Source organism: Ascaphus truei, chromosome 21 (genome assembly GCF_040206685.1).
Source record: "Ascaphus truei isolate aAscTru1 chromosome 21, aAscTru1.hap1, whole genome shotgun sequence".
In the NCBI taxonomy this organism is placed as follows: Eukaryota; Metazoa; Chordata; class Amphibia; order Anura; family Ascaphidae; genus Ascaphus; species Ascaphus truei.
The window spans coordinates 16,645,758-16,669,672 of NC_134503.1; the positions used below are offsets into that span (position 1 = coordinate 16,645,758).

General features: G+C 43.9%; 1 protein-coding gene across 5 annotated transcripts in view; it reads right to left on the reverse strand.

Moving 5' to 3' along the window:
• Window positions 1–10,786: 10,786 nt before the first annotated feature.
• LOC142472237 (ectonucleoside triphosphate diphosphohydrolase 8-like) overlaps window positions 10,787–23,915 on the reverse strand; it is an 80,774-nt gene continuing 67,645 nt past the window's right edge. For all 5 annotated transcript variants that reach the window (XM_075579156.1, XM_075579153.1, XM_075579154.1 and 2 more), the window contains 6 exons: window positions 19,935–20,094; window positions 18,209–18,439; window positions 15,388–15,654; window positions 13,874–13,984; window positions 13,444–13,581; window positions 10,787–12,804 (listed from right to left, as the gene is read on the reverse strand). In XM_075579156.1, coding sequence (XP_075435271.1) covers window positions 12,607–12,804; window positions 13,444–13,581; window positions 13,874–13,984; window positions 15,388–15,654; window positions 18,209–18,439; window positions 19,935–20,094 — 1,105 coding nt within the window. In that variant the 3' untranslated portion in view covers window positions 10,787–12,606. The remainder of the gene's footprint in view (window positions 12,805–13,443; window positions 13,582–13,873; window positions 13,985–15,387; window positions 15,655–18,208; window positions 18,440–19,934; window positions 20,095–23,915) is intronic.

Consider the following 23,915-nt stretch of genomic DNA (forward strand, 5'->3'; position numbering starts at 1 on the left):
TTCTGGCCGCTATGCTTATCAGAACCCCCCTCATTGTGGCCTTATGAGCCTCCCACAACATTGCGTGGGATTCCACACTGCCTAGATTAGTCTGGAAGAACTGAACGATTTTCTCTTTAACCGTTTTTGCTAGATCTGGTATCTTAATCAACGATTCATTAAGTTTTCAGTATGCTCGCGGGCTAACTGGTCTAATTTGTGCGCATCTTAGCTCTATTGATGCGTGGTCCGACCAAGTAATATCATGTATTTTGGTGTCTGAAATCTATGGAACCATTCTACTTGAAACAAAAAAGTGGTCGATCCTGCTGTAACTGTCATGGGGGTGGGAGTAGAACGTGTAACTATGTTCCCCCTGGTGTTGCTCCCTCCATATGTCCACAAGGTTCCCTTGCTTAAGGCCTTTTAGCAAAGGCCCGTTGCCTTCGCGTCTGGTTTTCTGTTGCTGTGGGGATCTATCTATGCACGGGTCGATCACCTTATTAAAATCAGCCGCGAGGATTACACTCCCTTCTGCCCATCTTTGGAGCGTCTGGAAGAACTCCTCGAAAAACTGTGTTTCATTTTCACCGGGTGCATAGACGCAGGCTAATGTCGTTTTACTCTGCTGCAGGAGCCCCACTAAAATGAGGTATCGCCCCTTCCTGTCTCTCTTTACCCTCTCCACCTGGAAGGGGGATTTGTTATTAAATACGATAGCAACCCCCCTTCTTTTTTTCGTTAGCGGAGGACAGAAAAAATTACCTATAGTGTTTGTCAAAAAACCCTGGGCTGCTATGTGTACTGAAGTGTGTCTCCTGGAGGAAAACCCCATCTGCTCCTCTTCGTCCGAACTCAGAAAAGGCAATCTTGCGTTTTTTCGGGCTATTAAACCCTTTGACATTCTGGGATATAAATGTTACAGCCATAACTTTGTGTTGAATGGGTTGCAGTGTATAAAGTAGAACCAGATCCTACCATTATGAGGTGAAGCATAGTGGAGTTTGTCTCTGCGATGGCGACTTCATCAAGGAACCCTGGGGTGAGGCGGGGGGAAACAAGGGAAGAACAAGTGTCTCTGCGAGGACTCCTTCATCAAGGAACCCTGGGGTGAGGCGGGGGGAAACAAGGGAAGAACAGAAAAAACAGACAACCTGGACATATACATTTAGAACCATAGTGGTCTCCGAGGACCTCAGGTTCAACGCCCGGGGGTATCTCCCCCTTCCTGGACCCTCCTCCCAGTCCAGTCAAATGGACTCCTGCCGGCCATGAGTTCCCGGGTCTTTGACGGGGCTGAGGGCTAGGCCCCCTTCCCCGCCCCAACAGCGCATGCCTACGGGCATTGGTGGTAGTTCTCTGCACACCCGCCGGCATTTCCAAACTTCATAACCGAACTTTCCCCAAACCTCTAGGGTAATTAACTCAGCCCTAACCTAAGTGTGGCTGTGCGTCTCTTTTCAACCTATAAAACTGACTCCCCTAACCGCGGGTCGTTACTGTGTGACCTGGTGCCTCTCTTTGCCCTGCTAGCTTCTGTGTCTTCACCCCTCCTTCCAATTTCACCGACCACCTATACGGTTTATTTTCCCCCGGACACCCTAGACTCTCCCCCCTCTCCTGTTGGTGGGTCTCCCTCATCTGGACCCAGACTCCTCTTCTCCTTTTACGTACTCCCTTTCCCACTCTTTCCCGTCTCTGCCAGGGAGGCCTCTCCTTGTCCCCCTTGCGGGTACTGCGTTATACTCTCCACCGCTCTTCATCCCGCTCCCCGCCTCTTCATCCCATACCCCCCTCTTGCCTATTCATCCCACAGCCCCCTCTTGCCTTTTCATCCTGCTCCCCTCTCCTGCCTCTTCATCCCGCTCTCTCCTCTGTATCTTGTTCCCCCCTCCCGCTCCCCCCTCTCGCCTCTTCATATCGCTCCGGCCCCCTCACCCCCCTTCTTTCTTTCCTCCCTGGCAGTGGAGTTCGCGCACCTCTGCCGGGGAGTGCTGGGTCTCTTCCGGTGCCGCATTTCCTGGAGGCTGCTGTCGTTCCTCCTGCGTCATCTGGGATTCCTCGAAGTGTCGCGAGATCACGCCTCCTGACGTCCACGATGTGAGCTCAGTTGGAGGCCGTCCACTGTCGGAGGTGGGTGTATCTGAGGGCGGGCTAGCACTGCGCACCATTTCTTCCCACCGAAACTGTCGCCACCATGTCTCCTGCTGCGTTTTTGCCGCTTCTTGTACAGGTAAGAGTCTTGTAGCCATTTTGGAAGACTTTGCTATCGTTTTTGTTTTTTGGTGTTAGGCGCCCATTCCACTCTTCCCTGTAACCCCTTAACAACCGGGAGGGTCAGGGGTCGTTTGTCGGCCGTATTGCAGGGCAGGCACAAGTCTAGAACGTTAAAACAACTTTCTTTTTTATTTTTATTTGTAAACTCAACGATGTTAGGCAGCGAGCCAGTTTAACTGTCACTTTAAGGATCAATTGGCGTTTTCTCCCGTCTTGTCCTTCCTCTTGTCTGCTGAGGTGGCCACAGTCTCCCAGGCTGCTGCACATGGAGGACGTGTCGCCGAGTTTCCTGGGAGAGTAGCTGGAGTGTTGAGCCCTAGCTTTTTCAAGAAGGTATATAGAGCCGTCACATCTGTGGTAACTAATAAGTAGTTATCTTGCCATTGGATTTCTCTTAGCAACAGTATCACATCGTTGGTATCCTTCAGATAGGATTTTTGTTCTTTAACCATTTCTTGCAGATATCCATCTATGAACTCTGATAGATTGGCTGTTAATGACCCTATTCCAGAAATTATTGGCCTTCCAGGAGGATGTGTGAGATTTTTATGTATTTTCGGTTGGAAATAGAAGATAGGGAACATGGGATCTTGTGTAATGAGAAATTGGAACTCATGTTCCTCCAATATACCCTGTTTTTTTACCATCCTCTAGTAAGGTCAACAATTCCTTTTTAAATAGGGTGGAGGGATTTGATTTTAACTTTTGATAAGTGTTGGCATCACCCAGGATTCTGTTCGCTTCATTCATATAGTAACAGTGATCCATGATTACGACTCCCCCTCCCTTATCTGCTGGTTTGATTACGATACTCTGATCTAATGAGAGTTCTTCTAGTGCTATTTTTTCATCTTTAGTTCGATTAGTGTGATATTTGCTGTTATTGACCGTTAGGGCCTCTAGATCCTTAGTGATTAGTTGGAAAAAGACCTCTAAGTGGTTTCCTTTTGCAAACGTAGGAAAAAAGTGGGATTTTGGTTTAAATTTGGAATGTACATATTCTGGTAATTCCAATTTAGATGTTGTTGGACAATCTGTAATATTGATTTGTGGATTAGTCCAATTTCTAGTTTCTGCTTCCTTATTGATAAAAAATCTCTTGTGAGTAAGTGATCTCAAAAATTTTTGTGCATCTATATACAAATTAAATGTATTTGGTCCAATAGTGGGAGCAAAGGTAAGTCCTTTACTAATGACTCTGTTTTGGTGCTCTGTGAGGATCTTTTGACTAAGATTAAAGATATTTTTAGTTACTAAAACATTTTTCTTGTTTTTCCGTATTCTGCCCCCTTGTCTCCCTCTGACATGCGTCTTTTGGTTCTTTGTTTTAAAGGTGTATCAAATCATTTTTTATTATTTCACATTTCGAACCCCCAAGGTCTTACATTTAAAGCAATAGAACAAGTTATGCCTCATTGGAGAGGGGGAAATAGAAATTCAGCTCTAATAAAGAGGGAATCTTATTTGATGTTCGAACTCCAAACTACATGCCCCTCAGGTCTAAATTTAGATTTTGACATTAAACCTGTAATGCATTTCTTTAATGATGTGACCTAATTAGTTTTTTGTTCCATTCTTAGATTATTCTACAGTTTAATTAGTTAGTTATATGCTAGATCGCTATGCTATGTGTATTATAAGTATATTTTTGTACTTAATATTGTTTTAACATTTTTATTCTATTTTCTAACTTTTCATGATTGTATTATGTTTTTAATAAATAGTCATATTGTCTACATTGGAGCTCCACATATGTGTGATGTGGAGATAATATATCATGCTATCGGCTATTCTTAGCAAAATCATTCATTGTACCACTTTACTAATGATCACCTAATTAGTCATTAACCTATTAGATGAGAGTTTAGAGTCCTCAGTATCTTGTAATCGACACTCCTGATGAAACCAAGGAAGGTGAAACACGTAGAGTGTCGCTGACAGACGAATCCCACAGCCGACCGGAACCCCTGGATCCCGCTGACGTCACATCCGGTATCGCTGAGACGCATCCGTGAGACGGACGCCACACTGACAGGTTGATTCCAGGGGAAGCCTGCAGCTGAGATCGATTTGTGGGATCTAAATGCTTGTTACTATCTATAACCATGTGAGTGTATTGCATTATACTAACCTTTTATAAATTTGTATACAGTCTGCACTATGTCCGGTTCTTTTATTCATTACCAAAGGTACCTGAGTGCATACTTCCATTGAGGCAAATACCTACCCCCACCGCAGCTGGCGGATCATCACCTAAAGATACCATTACGTATACACATCCATCCTCACATTTGTGAGTATTCTACATATAGACTTTAAGAAGACATCCTCACTTTTATTATTTAAACAATATTTTTATTTGTGGCGGTAACCAGGTAGGCAGGCCTTTACCATTTGTACAACATTACAAAACAGGCGAGATTAGAACATCAAGGCATACATGTAACATTGAAAGGAATTAGTATTCACCCCCAAAAAACTTACATGCCAAATGGCATGCAGGGAGACTAACAAAAACAGTTGGAGTTAATTCAAAATACATCGTATGAACAAACAGTTTAAAATATTCCCTATAGATTATTACTTTATAAACAACATTTTGGCACCGTTACACACTTCGGTAGTGGATAGTTTCCTAATTGCTGAAGTACTTTTGAAGTGGCAACAACACCCATCATAAAGTGTGCACATCAAATTCAATACTTCACTTTGCTTTTGCTGACAAGGATCTCATTATTTACTGGTCATGTTGTTAATAATTATTCCTGCTTTCTGGGACAAGACATATTTGAATGTGTTCACTCACCACAGGATTTGCATTATGACATCGTATGGCGCACTTACCCCTCTGCAAGATAATTGTAGTCTATTTGTAGCTATGTTTGAACTCTACGCAAACCAACCAAATTCAGGATGCCTCTCGGCAAGAATGACTATTGGGAAAAAAAACTACTTTATACAGCATATTTTCCATGGCTGTGTTACATGTAGGGGCACTCCGCTTCCTGCAGTGTTTTCATTGCCTTTTAAGAACAAGAAGGTATTGTTAATCATGCCAGTGTTTTTAGCCCCAGCTGTCTTTAGTAAAGATACATAGATGACGTTATATGATTTGACATTGTTTGCTGGACTCTGTGGCACTTTGTCACGTATCTTAATACAAATTATTTGAATATTAGCTGCACACACCCAGCAAGAGAGATGAATTCTTATTTGAACATATCTATATTGATAACAGTAATATGCAGGGACACAGCAAAGCAATAGCAGCAAGCACATCATTGGCAAGCACAAGGGTGATCAACTCCAGTCCTCAAGACCCCCCAATAGGTCAGGTTTTAAGGATATACCTGCTTCAGCACAAGTGGCTCAATCAGTGGCTCAGTCAACTGCCTAAGACCTGGAAAACTGCCAGCGTTGTCCCAATCTTCAAAAGTGGGGACAAAAACACTGTCTCAAACTACAGGCCAATCTCTCTGCTCCCAATACTATCCAAAGTCATGGAAAGATGTTTTCACTCCCAATTAAGCAATTAGTATACCAAGACAAATTTTACTAGCCAATTCCAATCTGGCTTTCGCCCCAAACACTCCACAGTAAGTACTCTCCTAAAGTCTGCAATGAGATCCAGTGTGGAATGGAACTGGGACCACTTACTGGTGCAATATTCCTAGATTTTGCAAAGACTTTTGATATTGTTGATCATGCTATCTTGCTAAACAAACTCCAGGGCTGTGGAATAGGGAAGCATGCTTTAAATTGGTTTCATTCCTATCAGGCAGATCACAACGTCCCGGAGGAAGTTCCAGACTGAATGAAACGCGTTGGATGTTTGCCAAGCGTTCAGGTGTCCAATTGACGTGTACAGCATCTGCACAGCTTCTATCTCCTCCACTGAGAGTCATCATCCGGGTCCCATAGCTCATGAGTGACGTCACGTCAGAAAGCGACCGGATGAACCAGAGGGGCAGAGAGCAAAGAAGTAGGAAGCAGCAGAGATACAGGACTTATCAACACAAAAAGGACATTTTCCACAGGCTACGGGTTGTTTGAAGACTGCGCCTCATACCAGGAGGTTCCCACACCAGATCCCCAATGTTTCTACACTATGCTGTCAAAGATCATGTTTGTGAATTCATTAATTCTCAATATATGTGTCACACTATTGTGTTTTTTCTTCTTTTTTCCCTATTTCCCTTGAGCCTCAAGGGAGATTACAATTTCAGATTTGGCTATTAGAGAGGTCACAACCCCTCCCTGTTTCTCCCCTTGCCTAACGTAAGCCATTATATTCACATATTCACTATTTAATCAGTTTGGTTTGTGCCCCGAATGTCTGTTTTTGTATTGTGTACTAAGACAAGGGACTTTGTCTTATTTTGGGAGGATTGCCGGGTACCGGGTATATGGGACAATTTGCAGGCCGGGGACGAACTGGCTATCCAATAGGAACACTCATGCTCTGGTCACATGGTTCCCCGGCTCCCACCAGCATTAGCTGTGTGCCGTGTTCCGCTGCTCCCGCTGGCTGAACAAGGACTTCTGCTGTCGTCACCGCCACCAGGACATCTGCTGCCGCTCCAACGATGTAATCACAGTCCTCCTCACCCTCCGCAGCAGTCTTCCTCACCCTCTGTCGCAGGCTGTAGGTAAGTGTTGAAGTCTTTTTGAGTTGCTCTGAAATTACCCGGCGACGGCCCAGCCCCCTCCTGCCGGGTCCGGGTAAGTTCCAGAGAGCAGAAAAAGCACCACGTAAACCGGGTACCGGGTAATCGGTACATCACTACTCCAGATTACAACATGTATCTGTCTCGGGCACTAACTCCAACCCCTTGGATATCACCTGGGGTGTCCTACAAGGCTCTGTTCTTGGATCCCTACTCTTCTCAGTCTTCATCAATGATCTTTCTACAGCTTGAAGGGCAGCTTCAATACACATGTATTCAAATGACACAATCCTATATGCACACAGCCTGAGCCTCTCTGACCTTGAACACGTACTTCAATCTGATTTTTTGAGACTTGAAAACTGGATTTCCCAAAACATATTGTTTGAAACACAGACAAGACTGTAACAATGGTATCTGGGACCAATGACAGCGCTAGAGATAAGGACCAGCCTAGTCCTGTTACTAGTCGGAGAAGTTATGCGCACTCCGCGACATTTAATTGATGTGCTTTGGGGAAGAGCAAGGAGCCTCTGTAACCACCCCTCTCCCCCCCCCCGAAAATCTCACGCCCCCCCTCCCACCCAGTTTGCGCACTCATGGTATATGGTACAGCACCCCAAACTCACCGTAGCAATCTAGTCACCCTCTACAATTCAATATACTGCTTTGTCCTCCAATGTAACTACAACACACATCACTGCAAAATGCTCAAATAACTAGACTCGCCATTACTTGAGTCTAGGCGCAATAGTTAATCTCTCCTGTCTTGCCTTCAAATAGTTCTTGGGAAAGCTATCCCCGTATATGAACAAGCTCCTCACTCCTACAGGTACCACATTCAGCACTTATCACCTGAGATCTGACTCCAAGGGACTTTTCATGGTCTCAAGGTTCAAGAAAGTATCCGGTCGCTCCTCCTTCTCTTACGTGCACCCCAAAACTGGAACAGTCTACCGGAGACTCTCACAACCGCCACCAGTCTAAGTTGTTTCAAAACTAGAGCTGTCTCACATTTTAATCTGGTCTGTAACTGTTACATAGGCCTATAACTTATTTGATCTTTAACTGTGCATGTAATGTCTTCATATTTAATAACCCTGTTCACCTAATGTAATGCAATGTCATATATATATTTATATATATATATATATATACACACACATATATAAAATGTATAACCCTGTTCACCTAATGTATCCATGTATCTGTCACCATAACTCTGTGCCCAGGACATACTTGAAAACTAAAGGTAACTCTCAATGTATTACTTCCTGGTAAAACATTTAATTAATTAATTAAGCCACCAATGCTGATTAATATATCCTGAAAACATGACCTGTAGGGGGGTCTTGAGGACAGGAGTTGAGCACCACTTACTGTAGCTAGCAGACAGTATGTGGTCATCCTTATTCCTATATATCAAAAGTAGTATCATGTGTCTTTAGACGGCTGTAGTTTGATCTTTAAGGCCATTTCCTAGTTATCATAACTTTAGAACCGTATCTTGGATCTGGTTGAAAGTTCTTTATTTGGATGCTGCATACATGTACAGGGCGATCCTGTTGTGGGGGATACTGAGCCCTTACACATTTTTTTTTAGAGATACTGTAGTGATTTTAAATGGTGAGTGGTAACCTTCATGTATCTGTTTCAGTGGGCCAGGGGACTATACTACACTTCTAGAGTTACTCAAATAATGGGGGTTCAGCAATAGCCAGAAGTGAGTTATTGTCGCTTACCATGCACAAGGTCAAAGTCCTGATTTTGCTAATGTAATTCTCAAAATCTCAGCCAAAGACTCACTTTTCCCTCGTAGAATGTATTAGCACCATAGTTAAGCATAATACTATAAATAACAAAATAGAGATACGTTTAACCTATGTACAGACAGTACCATTAAATTTAAAATTTTCAGAGTATTATATATAAATATATATATATATTTTTTGCAAGCCATATTTTGCTTATTTGCACTTCTTTACTGCATTACCTTGCAGAAGGATGCAGACACTGACAGGTGCATACAAGTAATATTGTGCAGCAAAGCAAATTGCCACACAATGTCCACTGGATGGCAGACTGCACGCCTAAAAAGCCCATGAAGGAAATCACAACGGATTCCTGGAATACAACGTGGGAAATAGTTGATGACAAAGTTCTAGTAGTTGTATTTGCCTTTGAGAAGTGTAGAATGGTTGTACAGTAGGTTGTGAAAGCCTTCTTTGTTGCCCAGGTTTCATAGACTGTTTCAAATTTTGAGGGTACAGAAAGGAAATAACGAAGTGGGGTGCAAATAAATATGAGGTTTCCATTGCACTGAAATTAATAAACAGATTCCATCAAAATGAATAAGGCTTGAAGTATTAATACTAATTGAACGCAACTGAAGCGGGAAGGATATGGAACCATTGTTTCTAGTGTACAGTAGATATTAAGGTAAAAAGAACCTAATTATTAAAGGAAGAGGAGGTCTCAGTTACATCTTGGGCAATTGATATGTCTTCTCCAGGGCTTGCACATTTGTTGGGATTTATAACGAATCCTCCAAAAGACTGGTCAGACTTTCCACTTACACGATGAACCACATCGTAACTTGTGTTGGAGACGATGGAGACAGTTTGTTTCACTTGGCGGCCACGCTACATCGAGTCACAGAGTAGATGCGAGATATTCCTATTGATACCCTGTTAATGTCTGCTTTAACAGGGGATCCAGAGGAATAGAGCGCTTTCAAATCCTTTTCATCAAATGATGAACTTCATTCCACACAGTTGAATTAGGAGAAGTCCACCACATGTGGAAAAAAGAACCCATCTGACAACAGTCCTTGAAGCACTGGGAGAGGATACTGAGTAAACAGTGGAAAGTCTGAGAGTGAAAGACATGGACGGTACAGCCCTCCATAGTATACTCCAGTTAGGAGAAACAATTTTGCTCGGCTTTCTTCTTTGTGTCCTTTCTTTTCTTAGGTGGATATCAGGAAAATGTTCTATTATCGGACACCAGCCTCAGTTGATTACGATGTGCACTTGCAAAAATAAATAAATATCCCAACTAAAAGAAAAGATGGGGTATCTCTTGGTCACGCTTTTCGATATTTATTGATAACATGTTTTTATCATGAAATAATACATTGAGAGTTACCTGTCACGTATGTCCTGGACCCAGAGTTATAATGACCAATACATCACGACATATTATATTTACAGACATTTCATGGGCAGTTGGGGACAATATATGTTATGGTCGTATTTATCAGACAATTAACAGTTACAGACAAGATTAAAATGTGAGACAGCTCTTGAAAGAACTTAAACTGGAGGCGGCTTTGAGAGTCTCTGGTAGGTTGTTCCAGTCATAAGGTGCACATTATGAGAAGGAGGAATGAACAGATTTCCTTTGGGATCATTACAAGTCTTTGGGAGTTGGATCTCAGGTAGATAGTATCATCTGCATATATGTGCATTGAAGCGGCCTTACCAGCTGTCGGTAGATCATTCATAATCATTAATGAAGCCTGAAAAGAATAGTGTCCCCAGAACAGAGCTTTACGGGACCCCACAGGTGATATCCAAGGTTTTAGGGTTGGAGCCTGAGATAGACACATATTGGGATCTACCCGATAGGAATGAAACCAGCTTATTCCCCTATTCCAGAGCACTGAAGTTTGTTTAACAAGATAACATGGTCAACAGTGTCAAAAGCCTTTGGAAAATCCAGGAATATTGCACCAGTAAGTTGTGCCGGTTCCATCCCACACAGGTTGCAAACCTTTAAGAGGGTAGTTACTGTGGAGCCAGATTGAATTTGGCAGAGGAAATTTGTCTTGTTATAGTAATCGCTTAATAGAGATATCATGGATAAGTAGGATATATGTTCTTAAGTTGACTCTCTTCCCAAAAATGTTATATCTCTTTAGAGCACTCCTGATCTGTAGAACAAAAGATTTGTTAAGTCTCCAGAAGATCGTGTTCTGCTTTGTATGGAACTAGCACAATTGACGGTCTGGCACGCCCTGCCCAACGTGGTAAGATGGGTTGAAATAGAAAGCACCTTCATGAAGCCCTTCCACAGCTCAGCCTTGCTATTGCTCCCTAAAAGAGCCATCAGTCATGAATAACCCTATATGTCCCACTCCCTGAAAAGTTGGGACACGGTTGGTCTTGAGAGGAGTCTCTCTAGTACTCTCACAGGTATGCTACCCATTTAATGGAACCCCACTTTCCCAATAGCCTCAGCGGAATCAAGTTATCCTGGTGGACCATGAATGGACATCCACAGCACAAGATTTAATGATGGAATCCAAAGCTAGATCATTCATAAACCACAGAGAAGCTAAACAGATCCCAGATACAGAATTACTCAGATATTCCCAGATTAGACACTCTCTCGCAAACTGTTATTCAGAGCGGCCTATACAGCAAAGCAGTGTTTAGGAGGATCTGTTCCTCCACTGATTGTGAAAGTCTACACATTAGACAGTGGGAGGAGGATATTGGTGAACAGTTGAAGACACAGGAGTGGGCAGAACTATGCATTAGATACATTAATAAAGGAAAATACTGTAGTTACAAACTTCTCTATAGCTATTTAACCCCAGCCTGAAGACACAAGTTCTACAAACAAACCTCTATGCTTCTGGCGGTGCAAATCAGAGGGGTACCCGTTTTCATACAGTATATGGTAGCAATGCCCGGTAATCAAAGAGCTATGATCTGAGGTGTTCACGGTCCTGGGCCTATCAATCACACCTCCCCATGGGAAGCACTTCTCCATAGAAGGCCCCTTAAGACCAATAGCAGGAAGGGGGAAACTGATTAACCATAACTCATTGGCCAGGTGTGTCCCAACGGCAGCCTGGAAAGGACCTACCTCTAAACTCCTGGTAGTCATCAATTAGGTGTGGCACATTATGAGTCTTGAGAAGCTCACAGCTTGACTTAACGACTTCTTGAATAAATTCCTGGCGACCTGGGACGCCTGGGTTATGAAATAAGAACATCCATGTTACTATAATAGTGTGGCTTGCCTCGGGATTTGCTGCCTCTTCTCTATCACACTTGACTTTGGTTTTGTACGTGTACTTTCTGAGATGCATCTGTAAATGTGACGTTTTTGTTGTCTCATCATCATTTAGTACAGGGGTGCGCAAACTTTTCAGTCTGTGCCCCCGTGCCTGCTGCCCCCCCACCCGCCTTCAATTGTCTTCGGCGTCTAATAACGCTGTGGAGTCGTGACTCCGCAGTGTCATGTGATGCCGCTTTGCCATGGCAGACGTGTCGCCGAAGACAAGGTAAGGGAAGTTGCAGAGGACTCACGCTGTCCCTCTGATTTCATTTAAATACCTTGGGGATGAGCGTGGTGCCTCTGCAACCGCCGTGACCCCACTGGAAAATCTTGCGCCCCCCCCCCAGTTTGCACACCCCTAATCTACATACACCGCCCACTTAACACTCCATCCCTTTGTGTACCTGTTTATATCATTCAGCATAGAAAATGAACCAGTGAAATGATAACATCCCTGTCAGCATGTTTTTTTTTTTTGGATACAGTACTGCTCGTGAGCTTTTGAGATTATTCATACAGGTATATAGATACATTCATCCAATCCCTACATAAGATTTACAGTGTGTTTATGCATTTCAGTTGCATTTTCCTTCACTTTCCACCAAACCTTTGGCTAAAAAATCGCTTGTCGTTTGTGGCAATGAACAAACATCATGAGTAGAATAAGTACTAGACTCAGGCAAACGAAAAAAATGGCGGCTATCCAGACGTCTTTGAGCTGAGCTTTTACAGGGATCAAGTTCTCCGATGGAATCATGTTTGTCAGGTTGAGCATATATCCCAGTGTCCAGCCAATGTCTGTGTTCTCTGCCTACAACAGTGGACAGCAACGGGTATAAGCATACAGTAATTTGCAGCATATGTAGAAGCCATTGAGCACGCACAGGAAAGAGCGATACGACTCTTACAAAGCCACAATAATGATTGAGACGCCCTGCTAGAACCCAACTACTATTTATGGATTATACATTATCATAGGCATTACATGGTCATTTTATCATCACCCTGTTCGTTATTTCGTCGTAACATTTGAGATGTCAGTATGGGGAGAAGGCATACCCAGGAAATAAGATGCCATCCATACTTTGGATTACAGGAAATATACTGCCCCTAAGTCCGGGGGTTCTCAAGTCCAGTCTCCAAGATCCCCCCCCCCCCCCACCAGGTCAGGTTTTAAGGATATCCCTGCTTCAGCACAGGCGGCTCAATCAGTGGCTCAGTCCAAGACTGATTGAGCCACCTGTGCTGAAGCAAGGATATCCTGTAAACCTAATATTAACCGAACTCCTCAGATTCATATTCCCATTGGATGTTTAAAACAAAGTGTGAGTATAGTTTGCTTTAGACCCAGCAGAAATTCCACTGATCTCAGGATATTTGTTAAAAACCTATGGTTATTTAGCCGGCAGGACATATCTTCATTAACGCCTTGGCAAAATGTAGTTATCACCTTCTTCAGAAAGCTGATGGAGCCCCAGCTGTCCTCCGTGAACTTGTATGCATCCAGCAGTAGGGTGAGAATATAGTTACCGCTACCACAGTAGTCCCTCAAGCGCTTCGTCTTCGCTCCGGGGTAAGCTGCGGTAATCTGTAGTGAGTAAAACAAAGCATCAAATCACATGTACAAAGATAAGAAGGTGACACCCTATCAAGAGAACGCGGATGCGCAACCAGAATAAGTGACTAATCTTTAAATGTGTCAGAAGTGTGTGGATTATTCGTCTTTATAAATCCCAATCTTCAGCATTTGGGAACCAAATGCTTGAGCATTATACATTGCAATATGAAGGCGGTTGGATGTGTTGGGCCACAGGATAAACCGTTTTGCTTCATTCATTTTTTTTATTTGGTTCTGCAGGTGGGAGCTGCACGTACGGTACCTCGGCCCAGTCTCTTGCACAGTAGGTCTCAATCCCGGTCGTCACTGCGGGCAAACGTTGTCCAGAGGTCAAATTGAGAAAATCAAAGGTGTAGAAATATTCAGAGAAAGCCTTCGAGGGGAACGAGAACAAAATATTAGTCACTGCCACCCTGACACTTTGCAAAGTGTTTGTGTTGTGGAAATTAGAGCGGACAATAATTTATGCAATGGGTTACTACAGCTAAACCCCGTTATAGCGCGATCCGTTACAACGCGGATCCGCTTATAGCGCGATGGAAGTGTGGCTCACAATTTTCGTATTTATAAATACTTTGCAACACGATTATTGGTATCTTAAATACTTTATTGTACAATGCATACAATTGTACATTATTTGTACCGCGATCGGCTTATAGCGCAATGTGATTCTTTGGACCCCCACGCACAGCGTTATAAGGGGGTTGAGTTGTACTAAGAATTTGTATTTACATCACTTACGTATTATACTACTTTCAGTACCTGAAGTAAATTATAGGGACAGTTAATATTAATACCTAATGGCGATATTCGGGCCCTCATCGGAGTAGTTTTCAATCTACCGGCACCCCATAACGAGGCCTGTATCTCGGGAAGCAGGGGGTCCCCGGACCTGAAATCAACGCGGTTCTGCTCCGGAGACCCCCTTCTCACGTACACTAATAGTAAAATTGTTATTAAAACCCTGCGATCGCTGGCGAGATATGCGCAGGGTGGAGGCGGCTCTCTCTATGCAGTTGGCCCGCCCATATCGCTGCAGATCCACGGGCGAGACCTTTTGAGAGAGGCGAATGTCACATCGCTGCTCCTCGCTAGTTTTGGTCATTTAGCTATCGCAGGTCTTCAGAGTCTTTCTGAATACAATGATAAAACTGGCGGCGTAACAGGCCCAGCGAGACGCTTTCTGAAGGCTACTAGAAAAGGGCCCTAAATGTTCCACAGCAAGACAGCTTCACAACATATTGAATAGGGGTCGTAGGGAGGCAGTGACTACATGAAGGTGATCTGGTATGATGGAGATGGAGGCTTTAAATGAATCCATAACTTTGTGTCTCCAAAGTCTACACTAGGGCGCGCAAACTTCCTGAGCTGTGCCCACCTGCCCGGCAGCCGCAGCGTTAGTGCCCCCTCCACCCTATCCCCCACTCCATGGACTCCGTGCCAAATGACGTCGCGAGTCATGTAAGGTCACATGAGCCCGCCGCCTCATTTGACGCCACATTGCCATGGCGACACGTCGCCAAAGAGCCGGCAGAGAGCAGATAAGGGAGTTACCGAGGCCTCACGCCTCTCCCAGCATTTAAATTGAATGCCGTGGGGAAGAACGCGGGGCCTCTGTAACCGCCGTGTCCCCACCCACCCTAGAAATAAAGGGTGGCACGCACCCCATTTTGCGCACCCCTGGTCTACATTATAACCACCGTAACAACGCTCTCATAATTAAATTAAAAGAATAAAAAAATCTCTAGGCTCAACTTTATTCCAAAACTGTCTTACAAGAAAATGCCCAACGACAGGCGGCTGGTAAACCCCGTCAAATGAACAGGAGCCCGGCGTCGGACAGCCGGCGAAATTTAAGATGCCTTTGACGAGTGCCCGGCACTGGGCGGCATCGCCGGTTCCTTCCAGGGTGACTTGTTTCACAAGGGTGGGTGTTGCTGCACTGGTAATACAGGGGCTTTGATACAGGGACCGCAGTGGAATGGTCTCTGTATATTTTTTGGGATAACATGGAACGGTTATGGGTTTTTCCAAATCTTGTCCCTGTGAAGAAGAAGAAGAACATGATACCACGGTAATCTCCCAAAGCATGATGTTCTGTGGAGATACAAATCTGCGAAATATGTAGCAATAAGGCAGCCCAATACAATAATTATTCCTTCATAGACCTTTCTGTCCTTGGAACAAGGCATGAGTTGGGTTACCATCACATATTTCTGTATATTCCTTACACATATAGTCTTTTGTTAAACATGCTCAGTATGCATTTATTGTCCATGACAAATAGCCGTACCGTGCACAGAAGAAATATTATAATGTATTCTACCAGTTTATAATCCTTTAGGATGGTGAAAAGTTAAATCCCGGAAGGTGGGCTTATCAGTCAGAACCTCCTGCTTAACAACACTGGTAGCCCCAATTCCAGGAGTGGCCAACTCCAGTCCTCAAGGGCCACCAACAGGTCAGGATTTCAGGATATCCCTGCTTCAGCACAGGTGGCTCAATCAGTCCCTGATTCAGCACAGGTAGGTCAATCAGCCCCTGCTTCAGCACAGGTGGGCCAATTAGTCCCTGCTTCAACACAGGTGGCTCAGTCTTTGACCGAGCCACTGATTGAGCCACTTGTGCTGAAGCAGGGATATCCTGAAACCCTGACCTGTTGGTGGTCCTTGAGTACTGGAGTTGGCCGTCCCTGCCCTATTCCATATGCTTGAAACCCAGTTTCTCCTCACTCGAGAAGATTTCAGCTCCACAATGGAGTGAGCAAGAGAAGACAGCTTCACAGTATACTGCGTACCATGCCGTAACTTTTTATTAAATTAAACACTGGTCAAAGGAACTGTAATTTTTCTATGTTGCATAAAATATCATGCAAGAAATGATAGGCCATATTTATTAAGAAGTGTTACGTCTTAAGACACTTTCTCTGCTGGAAGACACCTGACAGCCCATTCACTTGAACAGGCTGTAAGCAGCGACGGACTTACGTTTGTGCCGCCCTCCGCCCTAGCGCAGTGACCCTCATGACATAGCAGCAGCATGTGACGTTGCGACGTCATGAAAACACGTTGCCGCGACGTCATGGGATGCTGCGTTGTCATGGCAACGCTTCGCCACGTGGCGTTGCAGTGACAATGCGGCGTTGCCACGTGACGTGGCGGCACCATGTGACATCACTGCATCATTTGACGTCGGGTCGCCATGAGGAAGCGACGTTACAGGAGGGGGTTTGCTCCGGGAAACGATAAGGCTCTCTCACACAACTTTTCTCCCCCCCAAAATTGCCGCCCCCCAAAAATCGCCGCTATAGCCTACTCCCCTGATGGGAAATCCGTCACTGGTGTTAAAGGGCCATATTTAACGATGGTGAAAGGTGTTTTATGGAGTGGCATGTCTTAATGAAAATGGGCTTTTTATGCTGGGATGTGTTAAGCATAATAAAGACATTTATTTTTAATGAAAGTTTATATGTGTAATGGATATAAATATGTAACGATAGCACATCGGATACAAGAAAGCAAAGTAAACACAGGACAAAGAATGAACAGATATATTAAGACAATAAGCTCAAGTTAAAGTACATTCATTTTTTTATTAATGTTGCCTTCGTGTAAAACACATTTACAGCACGGTAGCTACACTGACGTTTATTGGTAACTATTGACTGAGTATGGTGGCCTATGGGGATCATCAACCAACCAGACACAAAAGAAGTTATGGTGAGCAAAAAAACTACAAAAACCCTCCCCCGTACAGTGTACAGCAAATAAAAATACCTCATTGTGGGCACACTCGCACGTGTCAAGACAGTTTCACAACCCTGCCCTTCCCCACTATTACTTAGCATGCAATGCTTCCACTGCAGCCAGGGATTCTGGGTAATGACATGCAAATGAGCACTCACAGGGTGTTATAGCTCACATGCACATGAAAAAGTAGGATTACCGGCTCTGCGCTTCTTTAACCCAGGCTGTGCTGAAAAGCTGTGTAATGCGGCAGGCATGTGCTTATTGGAGTCCATGTTAAAATAGACAAGAAGCCAAACGTGGCTGCAGTGGAAGCTCTGTATGCTAAGAGATAATGGGGAAAGGCAGCGATGCAGACCTGTCTGAGACAGGGTATCATCAAATAACTTGCATCTGTCTACAATGCCAATCAATACTCCTGCAGTATTGTATTGCTGCGACAGCCATGTGCATTGTATAGGAAGCTTCAACTTTCAACACCGATCACGTGTTATTATCCTGATTTCTGAAATCCTACCTTTTGCTAACGGCTATTCTTATGGTCGTGTAAATGTGATAAGGATGGGTGAAGATGGTCTTTCCACTGCTCAGGATTCTTCATCGGAACTTGTATGGGGTAACACTAACAGTAATATTGCTGTGTTTTTGCTTTAGGTTTTCGAAACTTTAATAGCTGAACAAACACCGCCCAAGGCGGCAACTTTTCTCTCCCGCTGGATAAAATATAAATATTTTTCAGAACGGACAGGAGTGAATCGCACGCTAATAATTTTGTTACAGGCCAACGTCTCTCCAACTTCCCCTTCCGATTACTCCTTGGCTTGATTCAATGGGATAACACACTTGCTTACCGCAATTGCCTTGACCAGCATCTGTTTCAGCACCTGGTCCTGCCCGTAACACAGGAAACTGTGCGTGTAGATGGTGTACGGGAACCCGTATAGGTTGAAAGTGGCCGATTCTTTGGGGTCCTCAATAGTCCCCTTAGGGATGAAGCTGATCTGAGTGAAATCTCCTCCGAGGTCCAAGGCGCCATATATTTTGTTGTAGATTGGCCGTATCCACTGACCACTAAAAGAATACTGCAATGGAAAAATGGCAGGTAATGGCTGAAATTGTCTCCGTGTGTATGCGGCACTCCCTTAAGTAACAAAAAACTCTGATATCTGTCTCAGGACTCTGTCCTGGGACCTCTTCTCTTTTCTCTGTATACACTCTCCTAGGTGACCTAATAACATCTCTTGGGTTTAAATATCACCTCTATGCTGACAACACACAAATTTACATTCCAACCCCCGACCTTACACCTGCTGTACAGACCAATGTTTCTGAATGTATCTCTGCTATATCATCCTGGATGGCCCTCCGCCAACTTAAACTCAACATGGCAAAAACAGAGATCCTTATACTTCCTCCCAAACCTGGCCCTACTACCTCCTTCCACATTACTGTTGGAAGTACGATCATTCACCCGGTAGCCCAAGAACGCTGCTTAGGGGTCACACTTGACTCCTCTCTCACATTCTCCTCTCACATTCAAAACGTTTCTAAAGCCTGTCGCTTTTTCCTCCGTAATATCACAAAGATACGCCCGTTCCTCTGTTGCTCGACTGCAAAAACTCTGACTCGGGCCCTCATTCTCTCCCGTCTTGATTACTGTAACCTCCTGCTGTCCGGCCTTCCTGCCTCTCACCTGTCTCCCTTTCAATCTATCCTAAACGCGGCTGCCAGAATCGCTCTACTCTTTCCTAAATCTGTCTCCGCGTCTCCCCTCCTGAAATCCCTCTCCTGGCTTCCGATCAAATCCTGCATCTCACACTCAATTCTCCTCCTCACTTTTAAAGCTTTACACTCTTTTGCCCCTCCTTACATCTCAGCCCTAATTTCTCGCACCCTCTCTATCCACCTTAAGACCCACTTGCTTAAAGAAGCATATGAATAGCACTGTCAATAATACTAGACACATGATACATAAAGCTTTGCCCCCTGCAGATGCACTTACCAGAATTCCCTCCTACTGTCTCTGTACGTTGTCCCTAACTACAAATTAGATTGTAAGCTCTTCTGAGCAGGGACTCCTCTTCCTTATTGTTACTTTTATGTCTGAAACACTTATTCCCATGACCTGTTATTTATATTATCTGTTATTTATTTGATTACCCCCCTGTATTACTACTGTGAAGCGCTACGTACATTAAGGCGCTAGATAAATAAAGACATACAATACAATATATGGGAAATTGAGACAGATGTACAATATAGTATGTCCTCAACTGCTTATCAAAGGGGTGAGATGTAATTTTGAGGAATGATCCTCATGTCATGCTAAGAGAAGGGTATACTGTAGGTTTGTCCCACACATGTCTCTGCAACCTGGAAAGTTAACAAATAACAAAAGATATACAGTACAACGGAAGAAGATGAGGTTACTACATCTCATCCATAGCTACATCCATGAGGAACTCAGCTGTGTGCTCACCGAGTTAATAATGTATAGCATCCAAAAATATAATACATTATTTTAGCCATAATAATTATTAAAGACACCCCTGCTTTATCATAATAGTCACTACATACTTTCATGAAGGACTCCATAAGGTAGTTTATGGTTATCCAACCATAGGAGCCCTCTTCTGCTCCAGTGATGATTCTAGCACCTCTAAAATCCACACGGTAACGTTTAATGGTCTTCGACACTTCAATTAACACCTTGTCAGCAACTTCAGCATCCTCCAGCCTAAAAGAAAAAGGGGAAAGATAAAGTGTGCAGTGCGCAGTATAATACATATATTGAAGAATTGCATACAGTAGATAACCCCACATGAACCACTAGAGAAACAAGGCTTTTATCATACAGGAGGTCTGAAACCAGGAACACTTTTGTAGTTAACACTGTGAGAGATGATGTGGTCACAAGACTATGATTATAGCCCCGTCCCACAGTACCATGCTATGTTTTGTTATTTTCTCTTGATTCATGTGCTGAGAACACATCTGCATTTACTTCCGTATGGAGTGGCCAGGACATTTGTCTTTAAACGGTCGTATATATATCACATTTCACTGCACAAGTTACACCATACCGAGACTTTATTATCAGGCGCCGAATTTATTTCTATTTCTCTTCTTCTATTTTTGCACATCGCTATATCTGACACAGGTAGCCAGTCTTACAACTTTGGCAGCCGCCTATCACTAATTTTACTTTGTGATGATTTGGGTTTTCACAGCTTTTTTTCTAATTCACTAGTTAGCGCTGTTCTTTTCCTTTTTTTCTCCACGTCTTTTTGAGCCACTTTAGTGATGGATGATACAATACAATGACCCTGTTTTTGCCCATGAGCAATTATCTCAATCATTTTTTGAGGTGCAAACAGTACTCAGAGGGGGAAAAAAGCACTTGCGCATTGCACGCCCAGTTTTTCCTGAAGACAGTCAAATTGTCTTCAGTACTGGCGACGAGCGCGGTGGCCACGCCCCCCGGCGGTTCAGCCAATGAAGGCGAACCAGCCGGGTGACGTCATGGCCGCGCCCCCTCCCCCCGCAGCTCACCGCAGACCGGGGATCACAGCTGCACGCGCCGCCAGCCTGGCAGGTGCGTGTGCAGCGCCGACACCGGGGCAATAGCCTAAGGCAACAACTGAGAAACAAGAGTAGCCCAGTCAAGAATGCCCGTTAGCTAGCATGGTCCACGGTTTTAAGGATATCCCGGCTTCAGCACAGGTGGATCCATCCAAATAGCTGAGCAACTGATCGAGCCACCTGTGCCGAGGACTGGAATTGAGCACCCCCGCACTAGCCCTTAGCTGATAGCCCAGCAAGCCACCTAATACAGAGACATGTGGGTGGGAATGTGTGGGAATGTGTTAGTGTGTGTGTAATAGGTTTGTGTGTTGCACTATAATGCAGAATGAGATTTACTGCTTCAGAGAAATGGAAGGGGGTGTTTGTGCGCGCTGTCCCTCCAGTTGCTCTGCCTCGGCTAATCCAGTATCCCCAGCAGCTCCTAATCTCCCGTGATCAGCGGGGCATACTCAGCACATACAGACACAAAAATAGGAGCCCTGAAGAAGTGTCATTTGATACGTAATGTCGGACTTCCGTGCTGCTGCCCCAGGACACCACGAGGACGCTACTAGGAGATCCCCTGGAGTTACTAGGTCTGTAACATACCAACTAGGCTACCTAGTGCTCCCCTTTTCTCTATACCAACTGGGGGGTTCTCTTTTAGTTTATGGGTGTTGGTACCCTATTCTTGGTGGGTGTCACGGGCGTCCTTCGATCGATTGGATCGTTTTGAATGTAGTGTCTTATGATTCTCATTGTGATACCAAATTTTTGTGGTAACCTGTATTTTATATTATAAAGATATATGTAGTCATTTCGGTTTTCTGGTTTTTCTTTTCATGCTTCAGAGAAATGTCTGTGCAAACACATAGCTGCTACAACAGGGTGGATTCCTGTGGTAACCCAGGATAATACAGGAACAAACCACTGTAGTAATCATCAGATTGTTTTCTATCAAGGTGGTATGTGTGGAATGTGAGAAGCAGTTCTCTGTATAAGCAAAGTATTTGTCAGGGCTGTATAGGGGAGACTTGTATATATTTCTATAATATACGTCTTACCTTTTGTTTTGTTTGGGAATGAAATAGCATTTGATCAAGTTGACCCTAAAAGGGGACCTTTTAAATGAAACCGTGAGAACGGTTTTTTTTGATCGGTACAGAACAATATTGCTCGGAAACGGCAGTATTAATCAAAGCAGTGTTTCAACATTTATCTCCAATACACATGAAATATATATTGCAATATACTTTCGCACTTACAATTACAGTGTTATTGTGGTGATGGTTTGTAAATGTTATGGTAAAATTCAGTTTTTCTGTTATTTTAAATGTAATCTTGCACCAGCAATAATTCATAAAACATGGCAGCATTTACGTTGATACACTAAGAGCACACATCATTTATTTTTTTACACAGGGCGACCCTCATGTTCCGTTTTTTATGGACGAATAAAGATTTATTTTTAACCAACTTTTTTTTTTCTTCAAATTTTTTATTGGGTTTTTCAGAGGTTAGGGTACAGCATATCATATCACAACAAGTTAGTACAGAAGTAATTGGATGTTTTTTGAACAAATTGACAATAGTAGAGCTTCCGCACAACCTGTTAGGATCCAAGAGTATCGAGTCCTCCTCTCCATCCGGAGGGGGGTGTCTATGGATGTGCACCCGTCTCTCCTTTTCAAGTGGAGGGAGGATAGTTAAAAAAGAAAAAGGAAGAGGGGAGCGAGAGAGGGATGGGGGGGTAAAAAGGGGGAGGAGAGATGGGGGGAGGAAGGAAAGGGGGGTGTACAGAACGGCATAAGAGGACCGCCCAGGGCCCGACGTCCACTGAGCTCTAAAACAGAGTTTGAGTAATCTATAGGGGTTTAATCGTATGGCCAAGTTTCCCAGGTTTTGTTGAATCTGTCTAGTTGTTGTTTTAATCGAGCCGATAGGAGTTCCATCACACGGATTTCCCTGATTCTGGTGAGGACATCTCCCTGTTGGGTGGTCTAGTATTTTGTTAGAAAGGAAACACAGAAGAATTCTGCTGCCAGTGCTCAAGGGCCAACAAGCGTAGAATGTCTTATTCTTAGAACATAATGGCACATGTCTGCAGCATATAACTATCACTCTAAACAAGCGTATTAAGCGGACCCAGTGGAGCAGGCTAGGGAGAGAGGTAAGGTGAGGTGACACTAAGAGTCGCCGACCATCCAGAGAACAGCCAGGCTAACGCTAAGTCACCCACCATCCACTCTGCCAATGAAAATACCTGCGGCCACGCTGCTTGATCCGGTGTAACCAAAGAGATAAAGGTGAACCACCGTTGAGTGAATGCCTGCAGTGATGTGTGTCCTGGGATCCACGTGCAACCAGCAATGGTAACCAGAACAGCCAAACGAAGAAGCGGTGCACTGAGCTAAGTAGGAAACCACACGCAGCTCTAACAAAAAACGACTAATTTATTGAAAAAAAGGGAACAAACATCATGAAGTTAAGAACCTGACACGTTTCATCCCGCAAGGGACTTTGTCAAAGAGTGAGTGGTGAACTATCTCAAACAGCTCTATATACCACCAGCTTGACTATGATAGGTCAATAATAAATTGATTAAGGACGGCAACTCCTATATGCAGCTGCAGGTTAATTAATGAGACTGCAGTTCCATCTATACTAGCATAGTGGTGTGTAGAAGGGGAGAGAAAGATAACAACATACAAGTGTATAGATAGTACATATACTGCTGCGGCAGCTTTTATTCTAACAAATCACCGGCTTTTACCTGGCTTGTTCCTGGAATGCCACGCTGTTCACCTGGCGCATGCCGCGTTCATTTTGCGTTCCCAGCCACGGGTCATGTCCGGCTGATGCGTTTATTGATAATGGTTCGGATTTTAATAGGCTGCAATGCTTCGCGTGTCCGCCAGTTGACAGATATTCATGAATTGTAATACACCGAATCAGTAATGTGTCGGCTTGCAGGTGTTTCGTTTAAAAAAGATA